At 53.7% G+C, this 24,016-nt stretch overlaps 1 protein-coding gene and 1 long non-coding RNA gene across 2 annotated transcripts in view; one reads left to right on the top strand and one right to left on the bottom strand.

The window, feature by feature from the left end:
- Window positions 1–71: 71 nt before the first annotated feature.
- The window catches only part of COL27A1 (collagen type XXVII alpha 1 chain), a 140,205-nt gene continuing 116,260 nt past the window's right edge, over window positions 72–24,016 (bottom strand). The window contains exons 41-61 of the mRNA XM_042963692.1: window positions 23,645–23,698; window positions 19,926–19,982; window positions 19,682–19,735; window positions 19,100–19,153; window positions 18,769–18,822; window positions 18,065–18,118; window positions 17,639–17,746; window positions 17,062–17,169; window positions 16,088–16,195; window positions 12,319–12,372; window positions 11,844–11,906; window positions 11,402–11,455; window positions 11,224–11,259; window positions 11,086–11,103; window positions 10,819–10,854; window positions 10,505–10,531; window positions 8,099–8,164; window positions 7,581–7,749; window positions 6,556–6,665; window positions 4,694–4,912; window positions 72–1,098 (exon numbers count right to left, since the gene is read on the bottom strand). Coding sequence (XP_042819626.1) covers window positions 952–1,098; window positions 4,694–4,912; window positions 6,556–6,665; window positions 7,581–7,749; window positions 8,099–8,164; window positions 10,505–10,531; window positions 10,819–10,854; window positions 11,086–11,103; window positions 11,224–11,259; window positions 11,402–11,455; window positions 11,844–11,906; window positions 12,319–12,372; window positions 16,088–16,195; window positions 17,062–17,169; window positions 17,639–17,746; window positions 18,065–18,118; window positions 18,769–18,822; window positions 19,100–19,153; window positions 19,682–19,735; window positions 19,926–19,982; window positions 23,645–23,698 — 1,650 coding nt within the window. The 3' untranslated portion in view covers window positions 72–951. The remainder of the gene's footprint in view (window positions 1,099–4,693; window positions 4,913–6,555; window positions 6,666–7,580; window positions 7,750–8,098; window positions 8,165–10,504; window positions 10,532–10,818; window positions 10,855–11,085; window positions 11,104–11,223; window positions 11,260–11,401; window positions 11,456–11,843; window positions 11,907–12,318; window positions 12,373–16,087; window positions 16,196–17,061; window positions 17,170–17,638; window positions 17,747–18,064; window positions 18,119–18,768; window positions 18,823–19,099; window positions 19,154–19,681; window positions 19,736–19,925; window positions 19,983–23,644; window positions 23,699–24,016) is intronic.
- LOC122232986 lies at window positions 7,685–23,810 on the top strand. The gene is made up of 5 exons (XR_006210373.1): window positions 7,685–7,870; window positions 8,966–9,103; window positions 13,715–13,867; window positions 17,211–17,365; window positions 23,705–23,810. It is a non-coding gene; the product is annotated as an uncharacterized LOC122232986 (long non-coding RNA).

Here is a 24,016-nt window from a genome sequence, read left to right as displayed (position 1 = left end):
TCTGCTTCTGTTTCTGGTAGGGTTTTTTTATTTTTTTATTTTTTTTTTTCTTTTTCTTTCTTCGGCTTTGCTTTTTTTTTTTTTTTTTTTTTTTTTTTTTTTTTTCCTTTTTCCTTCCCCCTGCTTAGTCGATTACCTGATGAGCACAAGGGTGATACTCGGAACATGTTCAAATTCCCCAAACTTTGTCATTTGGAGGAGAGCACCACATGTGCATGATACCCCACATCAAAACGGTTCTTCAGAGTCTGTGGCAAAAATGGTAGCACCTTCAGAATCTTAAATAGGCTTTTTTTTTTCCTTAAAAAAAAATCACATACACTATGAGACAGCGAGCACCAGCGATTTCACAGTGGGAGGTAGCTAGCGTGGGCACCTCCGGCCCCGAGGGTCGCGCTGCCCCCTCTCGGCCTCCACTGCTTCCCACCCTCTGGCTGCTTCTTCCCTCACCTCTTTCCCAGGTGAAAAAATAGTAATGCACCTTCTCTGTGTTTGTTTAAATAAAATATATATACTTCTTCCTTTCCTTTTCTCCTTTTTTCATGTCTCCTCTCTAATATTGCACATCAAAGCTCCCTGGCAGGGACCAGCTGGCGAGATGCCCCCTCCCCTCAAGCTGGCTAGAACGTGGGGCTCTTTGGGCAGGAAGCTGGGGAGGGCAGAGCTGGGAGACAGGCCGCAGGGCTCAGGCGGGTTGCAGGCCCAGCTTGCTCTGGCTGGCTCTTTGGTCGGTCTTTGGGGCTGAGCTGGGATCAGTTGGTCCCAAGGATACACTGTTCCCTGCTACCCCCCAGCCACTTTTACTGGGCAGACGACAGCTGGGGCCCTACCCAGGAATCCTTGGGCAGGTGAGCTGTCTCTCCTGGGCCCACCTGCCCCTAAGGACCCTCCCTTTGCCTCCTCCTCCTCCTCCCTCCCCCTCAAGGCCTAGAGGAGCCAGAAGGTCAGAGGTCAGAGGAAGCACGCAGGTCCAACTTCGAGGCGGTACTGCTTCCCTGATGAGGCAGGAGGGAGGTTGTCCACGCTGACGATGGGCAGCTGCTGCGGGTCCTGGGTCCGGAAGGTGAAAAGCGTCTGATGCCAGCGGCCATCCTGGACCTGAGAGGAGAAGGGAAAGGGTACACGTGTGACCCTCACAGTCCCCACCATCTGTCACATGTACTTCTCATCTCTTCTCACCATCTTTAATGGATTCACGGGATTTCACTGTAGGGACCACCTGTATTTGCCCATTAAAAATTTTTTTTTATTTATTAAAAAATTTTTTAATATTTATTTTTAATTTTGAGAGAGAGAGAGAGAGAACGAGCAGGAGAAGGGCAGAGAGAGAGGGAGACACAGAATCCGAAGGAGGGTCCAAGCTCTGAGCTGTCAGCACAGAGCCCGACATGGGGCTCGAACCCATAAACTGCGAGATCATGACCCGAGCTGAAGTCGGACGCTTCACCAACTGAGCCACCCAGGTGCCCTTGCATTCGTCCATTTAGATTGCATCTATTATTTCTGTTCTCATAAGGAATGTCATTGGAGCTCAACTTCTGGGCATGTTCTTCTCGTTTCCCGAGAACAGATTCTAGAAGTAGATTTGCTGGATCAAAGGATACATACGTTTCTGAGGCTTTGGAAATATGTTGGATATACAATCAAACCTTGGATTGTGAGTAACTTGTTCTGCGAGCGTTCCATAAGAACGAGCAAACATTTCTAATACATTTTAACTTGATAAACGAGTGATGTCTTGCAATACAAGTAGTACATGATGCCCAATGTCACATGATCACAACTGAGCCAATGGTTCTCTCTCTCTCTCTCTCTCTCTCTCTCTCTCTCTCTCCCAGCGGGATTGTGGGTGATCGTTTCCCATATTCGGATGCTGAGTCTTAGGCTGGGGTGTTTGGCAGAAATCAGTGATTTTTCAGAACGTTGAAGGGGGTGCCCACGACTGGCATTAGTGTATTTTTTGTCACTTCAAAGCACCTACAGACAGTCCTTTGTTCTTCCATACAAGCGTAAGCTTAGGAAGGCTTTGCTTCATTCTAGGCCAGGCTGCCTGCGGATAGAGACCCTTCCCTCTGCTACCTTATTGCCAGTTACATTAAATACAGTACATGACAAGAGTTTATTAATACTGCCCTGTAGTCAACATCCGTGTGAGCGTGTACAATGGCCCCCATGCAGAAATAGGTTGAAAAGAAAGCCAGTAAGAAGGAGACGATCACAGTGGAAGTTAAGAAGGAAATAAGTCATCGAGAAATACGAGCGAGGTATGTGAGTGGCCGAAACTGCAAGATTTTATAAGAAGTCTACACGTTCATCTCGTCTGCAGAGGAGGAGGAGAGAAAGGCAGAGGAATCCCTCACTTAAAATGAGCTTAGGGAGATGTGTAAAATGTGGGAAACAGTGAAGAATTTTGTAGAAAAGCGCCACCCGAATAAGGCTGTAGCAGCCCGAGCGATGAATCTGTTTAACAACAATACAATGTCACATTTCTGCGAAATCCTCAAAAGGAGGCAAAAGCAAGAATCATTGGATAGGTTCCTTGTTAAAGTTGCAGGAAAAGAGAAAGATTCCACTGAGCCAATAGACAGCAGTGATTCCGTTAGAGTGAAAGTCGTCCTACACAATAACCCTCCTCTCTCGTCTCCCTCACACCAGCCACCAAGGTTTTCAAAGGTAAGTGCAGGTTAATGTCTTTATTTTTCTTTATATTTTGTATTTTCTTTATTATTTTGTATTCTATTGCACTATTGTAATCATTTTTATGTGAATATTTTTGGGTTGTGGAACGAATCATCTGAGTTTCCGTGATGGGGAAATTCACTTTGATATACAAGTGCTTTGGATTACAAGCATGTTTCTGGAACGAATTATGCTCGCAAACCAAGGTTTTACTGCACAGGCAAACATCGTTTCATTGCACTGCGCTTTGCTGATCTTCACAGATGTGTGTTTTATAAATCAGAGGTTAGTGGCAACCCCCTGTGTCGAGCAACATGTGTCAGTGTCACTGTCCCAACAGCATTTGCTCACTTTGTATCTCTGGGTCACATTTTCATAATTCTCGCAACATTTCAAACTTTTTCATGACTATTATATTTGTTTTGGTGATCTGTGAGCAGTGATTATGATGCACTGAAAGCTCAGATGATGGCTGGCATTTTTTAGCAGTGAAGTATTTTTTTTAATGTTTATGTTTTTGAGGGAGAGAAACAGAGTGCGAGGAGGAGAGGGGCAGAGAGAGAGGGAGACGCAGAATCTGAAGCAGGCTCCAGGCTCCGAGCTGTCAGCACAGAGCCCCACATGTGGGGCTTGAACCCATGATCAGGTCAGATCATGTCCTGAGCCAAAGTCAGACACTTAACCGACTGAGCCATCCAGGCATCCCGATCAGTGAAGTATTTTTTAATGTTTACTTATTTTTGAGAGAGACAGAGACAGAGAGAGACAGAGAGAGACAGAGAGAGACAGAGTGTGAGTGGGGGAGGGGAAGAAAGAGAGGGAGACACAGAATCCGAAGTAGGCTCCAGGCTCTGAGCTATCAGCACAGAGCCCAATGCAGGCTCATGGTTCCCACGAACATGAGATCATGACCTGAGCCAAAGCTGGACGCTTAACCAACTGAGCCACCCAGGCACCCCAATCAGTGAAGTATTTTTTAATTAAGGTATGTACATTGTTTTTTAAGACATGATGCTGTTAAATACTTAATAGGCTGCGGTATAATGTAAACATAACTTCTGTGTGTGCTGGGAAACCAAAAAAATTAATTAGACTTAATTTATTGCAATATTCACTTTATTGTAGTGAATAGAACGGAACCCACAATACCTCTGAGGTGTTCCTGTATATATATCCAGCTGGGTCCCAAAAGCCTCTACCAATTTTTTCCCAAATAGCTTTGTGCAAGAGTGTTGGTTTCCCCACGTCCTCACTAACACTGTGTATTATTAGTTTTGTTTAATTTTGGGCAACTAGTTTTTCTGGACAACTTTCTGACTCCCTCTCTGCCAACAACCCACCCAGTTTTAGACATTTAAAAATAACCAAAAGTGTCAAGAGAACCAATTAGCCTGGTCAGGATGGGGGCAAAGAGAAGAACAGAAATATATTCTCCTACAAGCAGCCTTGCAAGTAAGTACAGCCATCTAGCAGCCTGGGAAATTTCTATCCGCCAGATCTTCTCTCAGAAGTTTCCCAGAGATGATAGTGAATCAAAGGAATTTTTAAAAACTGTTATACGGGCGCCTGGGTGGCTCGGTTGGTTGAGTGTCCGACTTCGGCTCAGGTCATGATCTCATAGTCTGTAAGTTCGAGCCCCGCGTCGGGCTCTGTGCTGACGGCTCAGAGCCTGGAGCCTGTTTCAGATTCTGTGTCTCCCTCTCTCTGTGACCCTCCCCCGTTCATGCTCTGTCTCTCTCTGTCTCAAAAATAAATAAAAACGTTTAAAAAAAAATTAAAAAAAAAACTGTTATAATAAAACTATTACGGAATGATAAAAATTGTATGTATTTGCTAATTATGCTAATACAATATACTATATTACACTAACATACTAATGTAATGTGCTAACGTGTATTACATTAATTGTTATGTATAATTTTATAATAATTGTTATGAGTAATTTTAGAATTTTATAATATAATTAATTGCTATGTTCATGCATGAGAGGCCCAGGAGGGGCCCCAAGGGTTACCTTGCAGCCATCCATGGACACTTCTGGCCTGAACTGACCCCCTGCTTCAAAGATCTGCCCGTTCCACGCCCGGAAGCGCACAGCCCGCTTGGCTGGGGTCTGCCCCGTGCCCTCCTGCCACACGGTCATGTTAAGGCAGTGGATGGTGATGTGCTGTGTCACTTCAGAGCTTAGCAGGTGCAGAAAATTCATCTGGACCCGGCTGACAGCAAACTCGACCTGTGGCAGAAACACGGCAGTGAGGTAGGGTCAGGCCGGCTGCCCGAGGCTCTCAAATATCCTCACCTCTCTCTGGAAGAAGCAGAGAGAAGCTCTTTCCTGGTGAGCCTTTCCCAGCTTTGCCCCAGACGCGTGCCCACTGGAGACAGGGACATAGAGGTCCAGTGTGAGCCAGTCCACAGCCAAGGAGTAACAAGGACGGGAAAGAACCGAGGCCACAGCTATGAGGGTTCCGGAGTCACCTGATCCCTCCCCCATGGCATGGGTGTGGGAGGGGGTTTGTCTTTGGAGCTGAGCTGGGATCCTGAGGCCCAGAGAGGAAGAGGAAGTAGATCAAGAGCCTCTTGGAACAGGGGGAATATGAGAAGTGCCCTCCCCACCCTTTCTAAGTCCCAAGGCCCCAGAAATGGCAGTCCCAACAACCAACAAGGACAGGATTTATGGCTTCAGTGGATGCAGCTTAAGCCCTGACCATTGGTTTTGTCTTTTAAGCCCCCACCCTGGACCCCAATAAAAGCAGAACCCCAGGCCCCTGCACACACGCCTCTCTCCACCAGCGACCTGGCTGTGCGCCCCCGATGTGCTGTGTGATTTTCAGGTCCGGTAAGTAACAAATCCGTACTTTTTCAAAATTTCTTAGTAGCGAAGGGCACCTTGCAATCATAGTAAGAACCACAAGGGCTGGCCCAGCTGCAACGTTGGTTATTTATAGGCTGAGACCGGCACAAAACGGTGGCCACTGTTCCTGGTGGGATGGCCAGTGCAGGGGCCATCTCTGGCCTCACCCCTCTGCTGGGGAGGTTTGACGTGGGGGTTCCCAAACCCCAGACTCAGAGTCAGAGGGGAAAGAGCCTGGCTGGGGTGGGGGTGGGCACTGATGAGGCTACTGTGTTTCCTGCGTCTGGCACATGTTGGCCACCCGACAAGACTCGCTGACTAGCTGGCCCACGTGCAGATTCTTAAACTCGGGGTCAGAGCCGGTCAGCACGGGGAAGCTCCTGGAGCTTCCTCGGGAGGCCTGATGGGATGGGATGCAGGGGTTCTCTGCCCCCACCCCTCCCCTGCAGGCCAATGGGCTCCTCCCACTGTAGCATGAGTCCTCCCATATGGAGGATTTGCTGACCCTGCAGACCCACAATACACCGCAGGGTACCCCGGGCAGGGGGGGTGGTGATGCCTCAGTGCCGCCACCTGTCCTGGTTTCTTGTTGAGCTGCCCTGAGCCACCTCAAATCCTCAGCCCAGAGACGGGCACGTGGGAAGCAGGCACTGAGCATCCGTGAAACGTGTGCACACACAGCTGAGGCAGCGCGTCCTCGGTGAGCATCACACGGACTTATTTTGTACTGTTGGTTCGCGGCTCTCCAAGCCAGGCCAGCTGGGCCCACTATTGCTGTTTTTGGTATTAGGCAGAAAGTTCTACTTGAAGGAAACACCACTAACCTCATCATACAACTCGAAAGGGTTTGGCAACCACAGATTTAGAAGGATTCGTCCCCAGTTTACAGAGGAGGAATCAGGCTCACAAACAGCCAGGCAGCAAGACAGCCGAGGCTCAGACCATAACTTGGGTGGGCTGGAGCCCTGGGCAGGGGAGGGGCAGAGAGGACCGGTCAGTGTCGGGGCGGGGTGGGGGGAGCAGACCTTGGAGGCCGTGATGGGCTTGAGACACGTTTGTCCACCATGTGTGAAGTTGCAGGAAACTTCGATGGTGTCGGACGAGCAGCCAAGGTTTGGATCCACCCAGTAGGTACCTGCAGGCAGCATGGACGGGGGATGGTATGTCTATGTGGGGAGGAGCCCGGGGCTTGGTTCTGCAGGTGGACCGCACCCCTGGTGACCCGCGGAGCCCCAGCGGGGCACGACGTCGGGGAAGGGAGCAGAAAAGGATTCCATGAGCCCTTGAGATGGGAACAAGGCCTCTGGGCAGAGCTCACAGCTGGCAGAGGCCCTGGAGGGGCCACAAGGCTGAGCCCTTGCCTCTGGTGCTCCTGTGAAGTGTCCATTTTACAGAGGGGACAGCTGAGGTTGAGAGAGGCGGAATCACTCGCCCAAGGGATTTAGGGATCATCTGGGTGAAGGGGCTCTTCCCCCAAGGCTTGCAGGGGGGAGGGGCGGGAATCAGGCCTCCACCCCACTGGCTAGACACCTCTGCCGGCCCCCGGTTTCCCCACAGGCCTTCCAAGGGAGCCGAAGGCCCCACAGCTGAAAGAGCAGGACAACCGGCCACTAATGTACCTTGTTGTCAGTGGAGAGAAGAGGTGTGGACGGGAAGGGGGGGGGATCCTGGCTCTCAGAGAATCCCTGACAGCACCCCCCCCACAGTCCCCTGCCCTGTCCTCGCCCTTGGAGGCTTGTCCCGACAAGGCTCTTATCTCCTTGCACTGAAACGGCTGTCCCCAGCTTGCAGAACTGTGGGCTCTGAAAGGGTGCAAGCATTCCCCCACACCCCGGGAAGCACAGGGCCTGCCTTGCGGGGCTCAGTGACTGTTTGTTGAGCGGATAAACGACCACCCCAGGTGCCTGTCTCCCCAAGGACAGAATCTTGGTCCCAGTGAGCCAAGACCCCAATGCCCCATCTCCGCCAGCCCCTCCTGGACCTCCCCTGCCCGGCCCGCTCCACCCCGAGGGGCGGAAGCCTTGTCTTCAGACCCCACAGGCCCTCGTACCGTCCACCATCTTCTGCTCACAGTCCATGAGGTCTCGGCAGACCCGGGCAGGGTTCTCTTTGGTGCCCAGGGGCGTCTTAATGCTCTGGATGAGGTTGCTGAGGTAGTGTAAGGTTTTAAAGATCTCCCCTCCCTGGTCCAGCACCAGCCGGTCTGGATGGCTGTAACCCTGTCATGAGGAGAGAAGGTGGTCACCGGCTCCTTGAGGTCCCGGCCCGGCCCGAGGTCTAAGCCTCTGCAGCCGCAAGTTCTTGCACTTGGGAGATGATGCGGCTCCCCCCACTTAACAGGTAGGGAAACTGAGGGCCAGGGATGGGATGGGGGCTGCCCCAGAGTCTGGAAGCGTAAGGGGAGTGGAGGGCCAGCATCGACTCCCCCAGCCGCCAGCTCCAGCTCGGGGAACAAATAAGCTGTGGGACGCTCGGTGCAGGCCACGTGGAGGCTGTTGACCACACGTGAGCCATTCCTTCTGTCTCCCCCAGGAGGGGATCTCATGCAGGCAGGGGGCCCGGAGGTACCTCTGCTTTCAGTGCGCCATTTGTGTCCATCCACGTCTGGAAAGCTGCTCCAAGGTCATCTTGCTGCTGTGCAAAGAGGAGACGGGGTGTGCATCCTGTCCCCACTCCTGGCCCCAAGACCTCCCCAGACTCACCAAGAGGGAGACCCAGGGTCTGAGCACGAGCTCTCCCAGCCACCTTCCCGGGTGGTATCACGGCCAAGTCGCCTGCCTCCTGTGGAACTCTCTGTCTTTCCTCCACTTACAAACGGAGTCAGAGCTGACCCTTCCACTCCCTTTCTCCAGGCCTTCCCTAGCTCTCCATCACCCTCAGGATTAAGTACAAACTCCTCCACATGGTTACAAGACCTGAGCTGAGTGTTGTGGTCTCTGGCCCAGACTCTCTTCTCTCGGTCACACAAACTCTGTGCACCAGACGCACTCTTGTGTTCCCAAATCGCTAAGCACCATGCTCTATCTAGCCACGGGGCCTTTGCGCATGCTGTTCCCATCACCTGGATCATTCTTCTTACCCTCCAATGCTCCATCTGGCTATCTCCTAATCCAGTGGTTCTCAACTAGGGGCAGTGTTGCCCCCTGGGGGACATTTGGCTATATCTAGAGACATTCTTGGCTGTCACAACTGGAGGAGGGTTGCTTCTGGCATCTAGCGGGTAGAGGCCAGGCACGCTGCTAAACACCCTAAAATCACTCGTAGCAAAGAATCATTTGTTGGTAAAGGCTGCAGTTGAGTAGCCCTGCCCTAGACTCATCCTACATGTCAGCTTCCTCGGGAAATCCTTCATCGGGCTCCCGCCCCCAGGCTGGGTGCGGTTCCTTTCTCTGTGTGTCGGCAGTGCCTGTGTTTCTCCTCTGGTTTGCACTGTAGCTGTCAACCACACACCTGTGCCTGCAACCCTAGCACTGGACTTTCCAGAAGCACAGCAGCGGTCTTGCCATGAGAACAGTGACAGGGAGAGCAGGACGGAGAGCAAAGCCCGAGAGGTCCAGAGCCCGGACTCTACAGGTATTTCTCAAGTTCACATCTCAGCCTTGCTGCTTGCTAACTGCATGATCTGGGCAGGTTGCTTACCGTCTCTCTGCATCAGGACCCTGAGAATGGGCATGATTATAAAACTCTCAGAACCTTGAGAGGAAATCAGTGAGCTAATCCATGAAAAGCACATCTAACGGTGTCTGCCTATCACAAACACTCAATATATCAGCTCTTATGCAAAAAAAAATTCAAATTCCTTGAATTTTCCATTTTTAGAGGGAAAGGTTCCCCCCCCCACCCCCAGATCTCTTCACTTTCCCCTAGCTGTCTGGCTTCCTTAGAGAAGAGAAGGGCTGGGGTCGGTGCAGAGCGAGAGGTCAGAGCCATCAGTTTATTTTGGTGGATGATGCTGGGGGGACGGACAGTGAGATGCTGAGAGATGAGAAGAGCAGAGCTCCGAGGGGCCTAGTGGCACGAGGGCTCCTGTTCCGTTCAGCCCTCCCCCTCAGCCATTCCCGGGGACGCCGTCAGGGCCTGACTGTCACAGTCAGCCAGCACAGTGGTAACACGGGGAGGGACTCCTTGGAGGCCTTGGATCAATACCAATGGCCAATGATTTCATCAATCACGCTTATGTAACAAAGCCTCCCTAAAACCCCAAAGGGATGGCACTCAGAGACCTTGACTTCTGGGGAGAGTGGCCACCCAGAGAGGGCACGCGAGTCTGAGCCTCTGTCTCATGACTTGCCCTGTGCCTGTCTTCTGTCTGGCTATTCCCGAGTGATTTCCTTTTATAATAAACCGGTCATCTAGTAAGTGAAACGTTTCTCTGCTCTGTGAGCTGCTATAGCAAATTAACTGACCCCAATGAGGGGCATGGGGACCTCCGCTTTACAGCCAGTTGGTAGAAGCACAGGTGACAACCAGGCATCTGAGGTGGGCAGGATGGGGGATGGGTCCCGTAGGACTGAGAACCAGTGGGGTCTAATGCTTTCTCCTGATACACAGTGTCAGAATGGAGTTGAACTGTAGGGCACTCGGCTGGTGTCCCAGAATTGCTCTTGGGAATGGGAAACGGCCACCCTGGGTCAAGCTTGAATTGATATCAGAACCTGTTTAGATCCTCGGCAGTCAGCTGATCTGTACCGAGCACACTAACAGGATCAGGACCAGGGGCCCGGCCGCTGGAGTGTCCCCCTGGGTTCCCAGTCAGGAGCACATCCTGGCTAAAACATCAACTCCCCACCCTCTGGCCTCTTTCTGCTGCTTTAGGGTCCAGGGTCCGGTGTGGGGGGACAAAACCACGTGGGCATCCCTGGGCCTAGCTTAGGGTTCTAGCCATTGTGACCAGAATGAGGTCAGCTGCCAACCATCCCCCCACCCTCCCAGGCCTTACCCCAAGGAGGCCAAAGAGAACATTCTCCAACTTACAAAGTGGATAGGGCTCCCTGGAGGACCCTGAAAAGGAAGAGCCTCAGTCAGTATTTGATGGGGTCTGGGTGCTGGAGTCCTCAGGGGCTGTCAGGAGCCTGGAGGGGCCACCCGGGCACGGGGGATACGCAGAGCTGGTCTCTGCTCTTCTGGAGGCAGAGTCTGTGCTCCACAGTCTCCTGGAAGTCTGTGGAAGCTTGTGAGCCCTGCAGGGTCAGGGCCAAGACAAGCACCTGCCAGCAAAGCCTTGGGCCTCATTCAAAGGAGCTCTGCCACCTGCCCTGGAGTTCAAGGGCACCGAGCATGATACCTACCGGTGGGCCAGGCCGGCCTCTGGGACCAGGAGGACCCTGGAGGGAAATAAGAACAGTGAGGACCTGGTCAAAGGCCCTCCATCTTCCCCACCCCAGGCCTCCTCAAGTGGACCTGAGACCCAGGACAGTCGTACCTCCAGCACAGATGGGTACGGATGGGATGACTGAGGTCCAAAGGGAAAGAAGGTGCCTGAGGACTTCAGTGGTCATCACCACCCCCCCACCCCCATCCCCATCCCACCAGCCCTCATACCCCAGCCCACTCACCCTCGGACCTTGCAGTCCCTGGAGGAGGACAGAAGCAGAGAGAGACAGTTAGGGGATAGGGCTGAGCTATGCCCCTGCCCTTGTCCCCCACCCCACCCCTACCCACTGGAGTGCTGCCCCCTGCAGCCATCGACTCACCAAGTCCCCTCGGCTGCCTTTGTCGCCTTTTGGACCCTGCAATAAATCATGGCCCAGTAAGAGAGGACTCAGAGGGGAAGTTCTATTTCCAAGATGGGGAAACTGAGGCTCAGACTGGCCCTGGGTCACAGAGACAAGCTTGCCTCAACAGTCTTTCTGGTCAGCCCCCTACACATACCGGGCGTCCTGAAGGTCCCAGGATTCCGAGGGGGCCAATGATGCCTTCCTTTCCCTAAAGGAGACAGAAAGGCTTGTGTGTTCTCGTCCTAGGGCCTGGGGAACCGAGTCACAGGGACAGGAGAGTGGACGGCAGCCTGAGTGTCCCATTGGGATGGAAGGGAGACTTCCTCAAACAGGGGCCAGGCCATGCACCTCCGGGGGCCCCTCCTGTGTGCCTTGGGGTGGGCTACGAAGAATGGGGGGAGGGGAGCAGGTAAAAGGGGGAGGCGGCAGCCCAGCTGGGCAGGAAGGGCACAGGCAAGGGGATAGAAGGCTGCGGGCAGAGGGGGCTCGAGTCTGAAGGAGCAGGAGGAATAAGGCCTGTATCCACCCAGCGGATGGCTGGCCAGCCTTTGGCCTGGGCGACTGTCCCCACTAGGACAGACAAGGAGAGGACTCACCATCAAGCCGGGGGACCCCCGAGGGCCCTGGATGCCTTTCAAGCCGATGTCTCCAGGAGGGCCCTGTGGGAGGCAGAAGAAGGGCTGTCTGTGTCTGGGTGGCTTGACAATTACTAAGCAGGTAGCAGAGTGTGCTGGCTCTGTGCTTATATAGTGTAAGCCTCTGTTCTTAACCATTTCAACGACCCTCTATGGTTATCACACCCATTTTATAGATGGCAAAACTGAGAATTGGAGATCCAAAGTAACTTGCCTAAGGTGCAGAGCAGATAAACTGGGGAGCTGGGCTTAGAACCCAGGTCTGCTGGAATATGAGTTCTGGGGAACGAGGGTATCCGTGCCCGATTCTCGCTCTTTTCCGGCCCACCACTGTACGTGCTTATGAAAAACTTGTTGCAAAAGTAAATGGATAAATGGACAAACTAGGTAGATGGATGGGACCCCAACAGGAACGATATGGAGTAGGAATCTGTACCTTGGGTCCAAAGAGGCCGGCCATTCCCGGGAAGCCCATCTCGCCAGAGTCGCCCTGTGCGGGGAGCAGAATGAGATGGGGTGAGTGGGGCCAGGACAAGGATGCCCAGCCAACCACCCAGGACCTCTGGGCCTGCCTTCTCCCAGGGACATCAGCGGCTCCACCTTGGTGAGGGTGAAGAGCTCACACACTGGACACTGTATGCCCTCTGTCGGGTGAGAATGCTCTAGAACTCTTAGGCTCTCCCGTCCCAGGTCTTCAAGGAAGAGGATGATAGGACCCACAGCCTCTTCCCCACCCATCCCAAAGGCTCTCCCAAGGACTGCGTCCCTCAGAATAACCATTAGCTGTGGGTCTGCAATGTGCCAGGTGCTTTGCATTCCTGCATCGGCCCAGGGGGGCACAGTGTGCCCTGTTCACAGATGAGAAGACCGAGGCTCAGAGAGAGCAGGAACTTGCTCATATTCGCCCAGATGCCATTGTGGGGAGCGATGGGGTGTGAACGATTCTGGAGGCCGGGATTATACCGTAGGTGCGTGCTTAACTTTTAAAGAAAGCGCCCAGCTGTTTTCCAAAGTGGTTGCACCATTTTACATTCCTGTTAGCAGAGTAGGAGAGTTCCAGGTGCCCCACACCCTTGCCAACACTTGGTGTGCTCAGCCTTTGAAAATTGTTACCATTCCAACAGGTGCGCAATGGCACCTCATTAGGGTTTTAATGAGCATTTGCCTAAAGACTAGCGATGCTGATCTTTTTATGTGCTTATCCGCCATCCGTCCGTCTTCTCTGAAGCGTCTAAGTCTTTTGCCTCATTTCTTTATTGGGCTACTCCTTTTCTTATTAATGAGCTTTGAGAGTTCTTTACATATCCTAGATACAAATCCTTTACTAGATATATGATTTGTACTTCCTCTTAGCCTGTGGCTTGTCTTTTTTATTCTCTTACCTTTGAAGAGCAAAAGCCTTCCATATTGATAAAGCCCACTTTATCAATTTTTTTTAATGGGTCATGATTTTGCTGTCATATCTAAGAAATCTTTGTATAACCCATGGTCTCAAAGATTTTCTTCTACCCTTTCTTCTAAAAGTTTTACAGTTTTAGGTGTATGATCGATGTGGACTTAATTTCTGTACAGGGTATAAGGTATCCAATTGTCCCGGTACCATTTGCTGGAAAAGACTGTTCTGTATCCACTGAATCGTTTTTGCAACTTTGTCAAAAACCAGTTATCCATACACGTGTGTGACTACACGTGTGGATTCTCTATGCTGTTCCTTTGATCTGTTATTAGTATGTTTATGGCAATACCACACTTTCTTGATTCCTGTAGCTTGGAATCAAATACTACAAGTCCTCCAACTCGCCCATTTCTTCAAGTTGCTTTGTTTCTTCCAGATCCTTCACATTTCCAAGCGAATGTTAGACGCAGCTTCCTATTTTCCACAAGGAAGCCTTGATGGGATTTTGATTGGGATTGCGTTGAATCCAGATGCCAACTGGAGGAAAACCGACATCTTAACAATGTTGCGCTTTTGACCAGCGAACACAGTAAGTTCCTCCATTTAGTTAGGTCTCCCTCAATTTATTTCAGAAATGCTTTGCAGGTTTTCAGCCCACGTGTCTTGTACACCTCTTGTCACATGTGTCTCTAAGTATTTCCTATTTCTTCTGCTATTATTAACAGTATTGCTTTTCAGATTTCAAGTTCTGATCATGGCTAGTGCATAGAGATTCAGTTCATTTTTTTTAACAGTTTATTTATTTTTGAGAGACAGAACCTGAGTGGGGGAGGGGCAGAAAGAAACAGAGACACTGAATCCGAAGCAAGCTCCAGGCTCTCAGCTGTCAGCACAGAGCCTGATGCAGGGCTTGAACTCATGGACCATGAGATCATGACCTGAGCCGAAGTCGGACGCTTAACCCACTGAGCCACCCAGGTGCCCCGAGATTTAGTTCATTTGTGCATATTGAGCTGGCGTCCAGCCATCTTGCTATACTCACTTGTCCTAGTAGCTTTCCTGTAGATTCCACTGGATTTTTTTTTATTTTTAATTTTTTTTAATGTTTATTCACTTTTGAGAGAGAGAGAGAACAAGCACAAGCAGGGGAGGGGCAGAGAGAGAGAGAGTGGGACTCAGAACTCTAAGCAGGCTCCAAGCTCTAAGCTGTCAGCACAGAGCCCAAGGCGGGGCTCGAACTCATAAACCGTAAGATCATGACCTGAGCCGAAGTCAGACGCCTAACTGACTGAGCCACCCAGGTGCCCCTCCACCGGATTTTCTATATAGATAATCATTTTATCTACAAATAAAAAGATTCACCTCTTCCTTTTTGACATGAATGCTTTTTATTTATTTTTTTTATTCCTTATGGCATCGGCTAGAGCTGCCAGTACAATATTGAATAGAAGTAGTGAGAATAGGGGTGCCTGGGTGGCTCAGTTGGGTAAGCGTCTGACTCTTGATCTCGGCTCAGGTCATGATCTTACGATTTGTGAGTTCGAGCCCTGCATTGGGCTCTGCGCTGACAGTGTGGAGCCTGCTTGGGATTCTGTCTCCTCCTCTCTCTGCCCCTCCCAGCACACACGCCCGTGTTCTCTCTCTCTCTCTCTCTCTCTCAAAATAAATAAATAAAATAAACCTCGAAGTAATGAAAACACATATCTTTGACTCTTTTCTGCTTCTTGGGGAAAAAATTCAGTCAATCATTCTTTTTTTTTTTTTTTTAATTTTTTAATGTTTGTTTATTTTTGAGAGACAGAGACAGAGTGCGAGCAGGCAAGGGGCAGAGAGAGAGGGAGACACAGAATCCGAAGCAGGCTCCAGTCCCTGACCTGTCAGCACAGAGCCTGATGCGGGGCTTGAACCCACGAGCCACGAGATCATGACCTGAGCCGAAGTCGGATGCTCAACTGACTGAGACACCCAGGCACCCCTCATTTGGTCTTGATGTACTACCCTTTTTATATATTCTTAGATTGGTATTTCTAAAATTGTATTGAAAACTTTTGTATTCCTATTTATGAGATATATTGGTCTGTAATTTTCTTGCAATGTCTCTGTCCAGCTTTGACATCAGGGTAAATGTCAGTTTCATAGACTAGGTTGGGAATTAGTGCCCCCCCTCTTCAATTTTCTGGAAAAGTTTATGAAGAATGAGTAGTACTTCTTCCATAAACTTTTGCTAGAATTCTCCACTGTAGTCATCTGAGCCCAGAGTTTTCCTTGTGAGATGCTTTTTAAATCACAGAATGAGCTTCTTAGATAGATACAAGGCTACTTCAGGTTCAGATGGCGATCCACATCTCCTCATTCTGAAGGGACCACTGAGATCTCATTTCTTTTTAAAAAAAATTTTTTTTTTAATGTTTATTTTTATTTTTGAGAGAGACAGAGACAGAATGTGAGTGGGTTAGGGGCAGAGAGAGAGGGAGGCACAGAATCCAAAGCAGGCTCCAGGCTCTGAGCTGTCAACACAGAGCCCAACACGGGGCTCGAACTCAAGAGCTGTGAGATCATGACCTGAGCCGAAGTCGGACGCTCAACCAACTGAGCCACCCAGGCGCCCCTCAGATCTCATTTCTGAGCCTCCTCCCTCCTGCCACCCTGCTCAGGGGAGGCAGACGAGCATCTGGTGCCCAGAGAGGCTGTTGCTCTGCCCTTGTCACAGAGCAGGAGGGAGGCTTCTGGGCCTGTGCGTGCATGTGTGAACATGAGTATTTGTGTGCATGTGTGTGTGAGAACATCTGTATTCCCAGGGCTCACTCACCGGCTGGCCTTTGGATCCAGGCTCCCCCTGGTTCCCAGGAAGTCCGGTTCCACCTGCTGTCCCTCGTTTGCCAGACAGGCCCAGCTGCCCAGGCAATCCACTTTCACCCTTAAAAAAAAAAACCCAAAATATCAAAATGACCAAATGGGGACATGGTTCTAGGGGAGGGGCAGGGAGATCCAAGAGAGTGATTCCACAGGGTCAACCGACATCTCAGGATTCTTGGGCTCAGATACAGGCCTGGTGGGGGCTCAGAATTTCAGCCTCCTTGAGAGGACAGCCTCTTTTCCTTACTGTGGCATTCAAGCTCCAACTTCCCCTCCACTCCCCACCCTGCCTCTCCTCGACACTGTTTCCTCCCAGCAGACCACGAAGTTCCCAGCTCCGCACCCCTGCTCCAGCCATTCCTCCCCTGTTCGCCTCATTTAAACCCTCCCTGGGCCAAGGCCACCTCTCCCTCTGCCTGCTGTTCCCGCAGAGGGTTCCAGCCTCTCCCCCAACTAAACCTCGAGCTTGGGGAGGGCAGGAGGAGCCATGTCTGACTCATCCATCTCAGTCTCCCCTTCTGTGTCTAGTCCTGGGCTCAGACCGACTCAGGACTGCCTCCCCACCGCTCAGGGAAGCTTTCTAAAAAGAAGCCTGTTAGAAGGGGGTCCTGGCTGGGAGCGCTACCTTGCCTTTGTTCCACGAAGGCCCACAAGAGGGCGCCCAAGGACAGCTTAGTAACCAGTTTGCCTGTTTTATTAAGGCCTGGAGGGTGCCTTCTATAATTATTTGCTACCTGGATACACTTTCCTATAAGTCAGGTTCAAGCCTGGGGCAGGGACCCCTGAGAAATGTCAGTGACAGGAACTCCATTTTCACATGGGCTGTGGGACATGGGTGCCCATAATGACACTGCTTAGTGTCATTATGGTTAGTACCAAGGCTGAAAGGGTGCCAGGGGTGGGTAAGTGTATTAACAAGAGTCTGACCTTGAATCCTGGGGGCCCCTGTGCTCCAGGCAAGCCGGCCACACCTGGGTTTCCTCTCTTCCCCGCAGGGCCCATGGGGCCAGGGTCCCCATCATCTCCCTGCTCCCCCTGTAAAGAAAGATGGCAAAAGGGGATCTCTTGTGTTTCAGGAAATAGGCAGCCAAGGAGGCAGAATGACTCCAAAGTCCCGGTGAACTCTGGGTGGACCTGGAAGGGGGAGGTCAGACTCCACGGCGGAGGTCATCCTGCCTGTGTGTGTGAGGACAGCTGGACCAGTGAAACACCAGGAGCTGCGCATTTGCAGGTAGGGAGGAAGAGGGACCTTAAAGGCAGAAGTTCCCTGCACTGGATGGGGCAGGACCTTCTGGGTGCAAACATGGACAGTCAGAAGGGCCACATTCCCAGGTCCCAAGGACTGAGGCCATTGCCCATGCAGGAAACTTCTGGATATGTTGGTTCTGCCCCATGCAAGTTTCCAAACCTGCTTATCCTGGCCCATGGCCTATGGCAGAACCCCACCCCCCACCCCACCCTGCCCCCAACACACACAAGACACCATCTGTTAACCCCTGCTCACCTGCTGTCCTGCTTGACCATCCCGGCCAGGAAACCCATCTGGTCCAGCCATACCCTCGGGGCCCTGTCTCCCCACCACGCCCCGAGGCCCTGGCAGCCCCTGCAGGCCCTGGAGGTATAAAAGAAGCTGGTGATGGGGTGCCTGGGTGGCTCAGTTGGTTGAATGTCTGACTTCAACTCAGGTCATGATCTCGTGGATTGTGGGTTCAGGCCCCGCATCGGGCTCTGTGCTGACAGCTCAGAGCCTGGGGCCTGCTTTGGATTCTGTGGCTCCCTCTCTCTCTTCGCCCCTCCCCTGCTCATGTGCTTTCTCTCTCTCTCTCTCTCTCTCAAAAATAAATAAACATTAAAAAAAAAAGCTGGGGAGGGCTTCTGGGGAGGGCTGGGAGGCAGGAGGGAGAGAACCGGCCGTGCATGGGTCACTCACCTGAATCCCCCTTCGTCCAGGTGCCCCTGCCTTGCCTTGCTTTCCCTTTGGTCCCTGAAAAATCAAGGGGCACATGATGGAAGCTGCCTGGAAGAGGACAGACCCCTAGGATTTCTGGGACAGGTGCTGAGAGGATTATGGGGCCCCTGTGTGGCCTGTCCCTCTACCTCTTGGGCAGCATCTGAATCTGCACATGGGCCCAAGAGCCCCGGCCTGGAAGCCCAGGGGCAGGCTGGCCTTGGAACCTGCCCGTGCTGTCACTGCCCCTGCTCTGGGCCCTGGGCCCCCTCTGGCTCCCCTTGCTACAGAGGCTCTAGGTACGGCAATTTCCTAGTGGGAACCTGAGCCCGGGAGCTCCTTTGATCCTCAGAGTGTGGCTATATCCCTGTGGCCTGGGACAGTGGTGGGGGGTGGGGGGGCAGGGGAGGTTGAGGGCATTAAGACAGCACTGGCCCAACAACTTCAGTGCCTCAGTGGAGGCAGACATAAGGGCTCTGGGTACAAGACAGGAAAGTCCCCCTCCTGGAGGCCCCGCATACTGGGCTGGTAATCCCCCTCACCCCCACCCCTCAGGCCCTTTGAAGCAAAGAGATCTTGACCTGAAGCACCCTGCAGGGCGCCAACCAGCCCAGCCTCCCACGTGCTCTGTGCCTGGGCCAGTGTCTGCCCCTCCCGGCCTCCCTTGTGGACGTCAGCTCTCTCACCTCTTCCCCTTTCGATCCTTTGGGTCCTGGACGTCCCCGGGGTCCCGGATGCCCCTGAAAACCAAGGTGAGATGATGCAAAGCAGCCCCAGGATTCCCCCCTGGGGAGGGCAGTAGCCAGTGTCCGCCTGGAGGGGGAGGGGTGGGAGGGGTTTGGGGGTGCAGGCTCTGGGGGCGCCCCAAGCATCAGGGCAGGAGAAACCAGAGGGGACTGCCCCAGGCTATCCCACAGGGAGGATCCCTCTGTGCTTTAAAGGGGCCATTACTTCCCCCACTGCTGTCCACCCACCTCCGGGGCGGGGGCCGGGTGGGGGACAGGAAGCACCACTCACTGGTAGGCCCTGCTGGCCTGGGTCTCCACGGAGGCCTTGCACACCCTCCTGCCCCTGGAAGCCAAGGAGAGACCAGTGAGGGGGCCCATCCTGGCAGGGCTGGGGGCCCGGGCAACTTCCGGCCTGGAGGAGCCCCCGAGCGCTTACTCTTCCTATAGCCATGTGTCATCGTCCCCTCTCTGGGCTCGCTAATCTGCAAAGCCGTGGAATAATGACCCTGCCCGTGAGAGGAGGAGCCTGGTGGGGGGGCCGGGTGCTCCCCCAGTGGCTTGTCTCCTGCTTCTGTCCACTGCTTCTGTTGGGAGAGCTGTTCCCGGCCACGGATGGGGAGACTGAGGCCCGGCGAGGAAAGGGGTCTCTGTCTCCCATCTCATCCTCTCCCTCTGACAGTCCCCCTGTCAGCATGAATTCTGGCCTGAGCTCTCTTTCAGGGGGTCTGTGCTTCAAGCTGGGCACTGATGGTGGGAGGGAGGGCTTGTCTCTTGGTGAAGGCTGTTCTCCCGCCAGGCGCCTGTGAGGGCTGAGGAATGTCCCTGCAGAACATGCTGGAGGCTGCCAGCGGGTAGGAGTTCTGATACTTACGGGGTATCCAGGGTCCCCTGGCTCCCCGCGGTCTCCTCGATCGCCTACGGGGCCCTGAATGACAAGGACAACAAAATATGAGCCACCAGGTGCAGGCGATGCAGACCTGGGTCTGGGTCTCACTGGCCTCCGGCTCTCAAGCTGGCAGCAGCCTCACCCCTGCCAATCTCCCCTCCCCCTCCCCACAGCAAGAAGCTAGGGCTCCACCTGGGCAGGGGTCCAGGGGACCGGAAGGGGGACTTACCCGATCTCCAGGTGGCCCAGGGGGCCCCTCGGCCTTGCCATCCTCACCCTGCTCCCCCTGTGGACACAACGGGCTTTAAGACACACTTCCCGCTCCTGGTGAATTTGGGGAGTTCTAGATACTCCACACAGCATGGAAAGGGCCTTCGTCAGAGATGAAGTCCAGCCTACTTAGGGTTACAGATGGGGAGACTGAGGCCAGAGAGGGAAAGGGCAGACCTGGGTGTGCAACCAGGATCGTGGAACACAGCATAGTGTTCTTTACGGTCTGCCCCGGTGGGCACCCCGAGCAGGAGCCCTCAGGCTGTAAGACCCAGGTAGCTCGGAGCAGAGACCTGGGTCATGCCCAGCTTTGCACAGGACCAGCTGCTCAGACCCTCAACAGGTCCCTTCCCATCTCAGAGTTCTTCGTCTCAGCTGGGGAATGGGGGCGAGGTAGGGTGAAGGGACAATGGTGATACCGAGGAGTTCCAGGAAATGACACGAGAAGGCCCCGTGTGGTGCTCCTCAGGGAGTGACAATAGTTCCAACAGCTGGCAGCCAAGGGCACTGCCACCGGCCAGCCACAGACACTGGCTGCATACTTCCAACAACCCTATGCAGCAGGTGATACATTATTCTTCCCATTTTACAGCTGAGGACACTGAGGCACAGAGAGATGATGTGGGCTGCTCCATTGTTCAGCCCCGAGTAAGAATCCCTTTCTCTGGCCTTTGCAGGAATGAAGTGGCCAGAAAACCCCAGAGCAGGCCCGGGGCTGCCCCACGTTGCACTCGGCCGCGGGCCAATTCGGGGGTCTTGTCCATCAGACAGATTCCTATCTGCAAACAGCACAGGGAAGCCTTGCAGTGCTGCTCTGAGGACCCCGTGAGGGAAGCTCAGGACTGCCCACACAGTAGGGCCTCAGATGGCCAGGAAACTGGGCGTTGCTGACAATAACAGCAGGGGCGACGTGTGGCATGGATTCAGTCGGATTGGAGAGATTGGGTTTCGAGGCCGTGGGACCCTGGCAGGCCGCCCTGGGCCCTGGTCCACCCCCAAGACAGGAGGCTGGATGCCATGTGCTGGCTACAGGAAAGGTGTAAGCAGAACAGCGAGCGGCAGAACCTCGGGGCTCAGAATGTTCCAGCCCCAGACAACCGGTGCCACTCCCGTGGGGGTGCGTGCTGGGCAGGAGGCTCCAGCCAGGGCACCCCGGGCCCTCTCGATGTTGGCCGCGACTGAAGGGGAAGCCTGGGAGGCAGAAGGAGCTGCCCCTGCAGCTGGAGCCTGTCCCCGGCCCAAATCAGTCCTGGGGGCTGGCAGCTGCAGTCCTTTGGCCCAGGGCCTCTGTGGCTCCTGTGGGCAGAGACTGAAGGCGGGAGGGACTTGGCCCGAGGCTTAGAACCAGCTGTACCCAAGGGGGTGGCCCAGGGAGTGGGGATTCCCTCTCTTCCCTGACCTCTCTCTGTGGCTTTTTGTCCCTAGTCTCAGTCCCACCGTGGAGGGAAGCAGCCGGACTAGGGCGCATATGGAGAGGGGGGCAGGGTCTACCTAGTGCATTCTGTGTGCCCGACACTTCATGACGTGCTTCATAGATTCCATTCAGCACTCCTACACTGCTGTGCCTACTGGCCCATTTTATAGAGGGGGAGCCTGAGGCCCAGGGAAAGAAGGGTCCTAGTCAAAGCCACACAGAAATCAAGGAGTGGTCTGACCCCAAAGCCAGCTGTACAGATCTCCTCCGCTGCCCACCTCTCCCCCGCCCTGCCTTACATTGTGGCTCTAGTTCGGGGATGCGTTTTTAGCACCAGGAAGCTGGTGAAGCCCCCGTCTCCTTGTTCCCAGAGTCTCATCCCTAATCCCTCCAGACACCACCTTTGTAGACACATGCCCCACAGGGAATTCAAGAGTTGAACGACATAGGGGCGCCTGGGTGGCTCAGTCGGTTAAGCGTCTGACTTCGGCTCAGGTCATGATGTCACAGTCCGTGAGTTCGAGCCCCGCGTCGGGCTCTGTGCTGACAGCTCAGAGCCTGGAGCCTGCTTCGGATTCTGTGTCTCCCTCTCTCTCTGACCCTCCCCCGTTCATGCTCTGTCTCTGTCTCAAAAATAAATAAACATTAAAAAAAAAAAAAAAACGAGTTGAACGACATATCAGCTCATCTAAGTGCCTGCTTCCGAAAGCCAGGGATGCACAGCCTGGCATCAGACAGTCTGCATCATAGTCCTGCCACCTTTCCACCGGGGTCCTGACCTAGTCCTTGAGCATCGTGAAGACTCAGTTTCTCCATCTGTCACGTGGGACACTGACACCTCCAGGTGGGGGTCGCGGCGGGGACCGTGGAGATATCCCGGGCAAGAGCTTTGTGCACGGCCGTTGTGTTTTGGGGTCTCCCTTGCGAACCTGTTCCCACTCCTCCCAGCACCCTCCAGCTTATGGGTGGCTCTTCGCTCTCCTGCCTATTTTTACTCCTGAGCCCTTTAGGGCATCATTCTGCAGCCCCTAGCTCAGGGCCGAGAACACACCGCATAATCATTTGAAATCCCTAAGTCCCTGTTAGATAGCCAAATGAACGAGAGAACTCATACAATACCTTATACATAAGAAAGTGCCCCTGGCTGCCATCTATGTGATGTCCTGCTTCGCCTTGCATTCCCGAGCTACCCACCCGCTTAACCGATGAGGCTGTCAAGGTTCAGGGAACCCTGGGGCCCCACCCAAGGCCCCGGCAGGCTCAGGGCGGATTGAGGGTTAGGATCCCATTCTCGGCAGCCACAGGAACTGGGTCTGGGGCTGAAGGTGGCTCAGAGGGAGCCTCTTGTTTCAGGGTCCGTCTTAACCCCTCCTGTGCCAGCCGTGGCAGACCGTGAGGGCCGAGGAGGGACACTTCCTGCGGCTTCCTGTGGGATATTGGAGCCCACTGATTGCAGATCTCTTCTCCAAGCAGGAGGAAGGGGCCAGCTGGACAGCAAGCCAGGCCAGGGTGATTCACCAGGCAGCGGGATGTAGTTAGTGGGTAGCTGACTCGGCGAAAGAAAGGAGGGCTGGGGAGGCAGGGGGGCAAGGAGACAGCGGCAGGCCGCCTGCTAAGAGGCATTCCAGCTGGGCCATCAGGGGAGGAGGGAGGCAAGAGCGGGGGACTCGGAGCTCAAAGGCCCGGGCCCGGGGCCATCTTGGTGCTGCCTTGGAATGTGACCTGAGACCAATGCCTTGGCCCTCTGGCCCCATGTCCCCACCTGCACGGTGTGGCAGGGCACAGCCATCAGCAAGCTTTCTTCTACCTATTCCTGTCTTCTACCGAGGCTGGAGCCAAGGAGTGGGAAACAGACATGCCCTCCCTCTGCCTCAGTGCCTCCTTCCTGGCTGTGAGAGGCTGGCTTTGCTCTCTGTCCTAAGCCCTCTGCTGGCTCTCACTGGGTGATCTCGTTCCTAAGCAAGGCTTCAATCTTCACGTTCGCACAGATGATGGGATTGCAGTTTTGGTTGGTGCCTGACTGGTGTCCGTTCCCCCTGCCTGACCGGAAGCCCCGGGGAAGGCAGGAGCTGTGTCTGGTTTTGTTCTGGTGCTGGGCACAGACCTGATACCCGGTACATCTGGGTTGAATGTAGGTCTAACGGCTCCCGGCCAGCCGTGGTACGAGCAGGGCTGAGCCGACCGTGAACCTCCGCGTGACCCCAGCCACTGTTTCCCAGGGACTTACTAGAGGGAGCACCTGCTTCCCAGGACTGAGCACCCACCTTTTCGCCCTTTGGTCCAGGAGGTCCGAGGGGGCCCATGACGCCTTTGTGTCCCTACAGGAAACAAGATGACAAGAGGTGAGAGCGTATGGGCGAGTGAGGACTTGAGAGGCACAGTGATGAAGGACAGGAACTCGGAAGTGAAGAATCTGGGCTGTAAGTTTGGGTCCCGGCTCTGCCCCACCTCGCTGTGTGATTCGGAGCAGGCCCTGTGCCTCTCTGGGGCCTGGCCTCCCAGACAAGCCATGTCGGCCCCCGGCACACCTCTAAGAGGGGTGCCAGTGTGGATGCAGAACTGGGTTAAGACCCTTCCCTTCTGCAGACAGCAGGTGTGACGCCCAGACAGGGAGCGAGCGTGGCACCCGCCATGGG

Source organism: Panthera tigris, chromosome D4 (assembly GCF_018350195.1).
Source record: "Panthera tigris isolate Pti1 chromosome D4, P.tigris_Pti1_mat1.1, whole genome shotgun sequence".
NCBI lineage: Eukaryota > Metazoa > Chordata > Mammalia > Carnivora > Felidae > Panthera > Panthera tigris.
The sequence above is the reverse complement of the archived record's forward strand: the minus strand, read 5'-3'. Positions and strand labels throughout refer to the sequence as shown.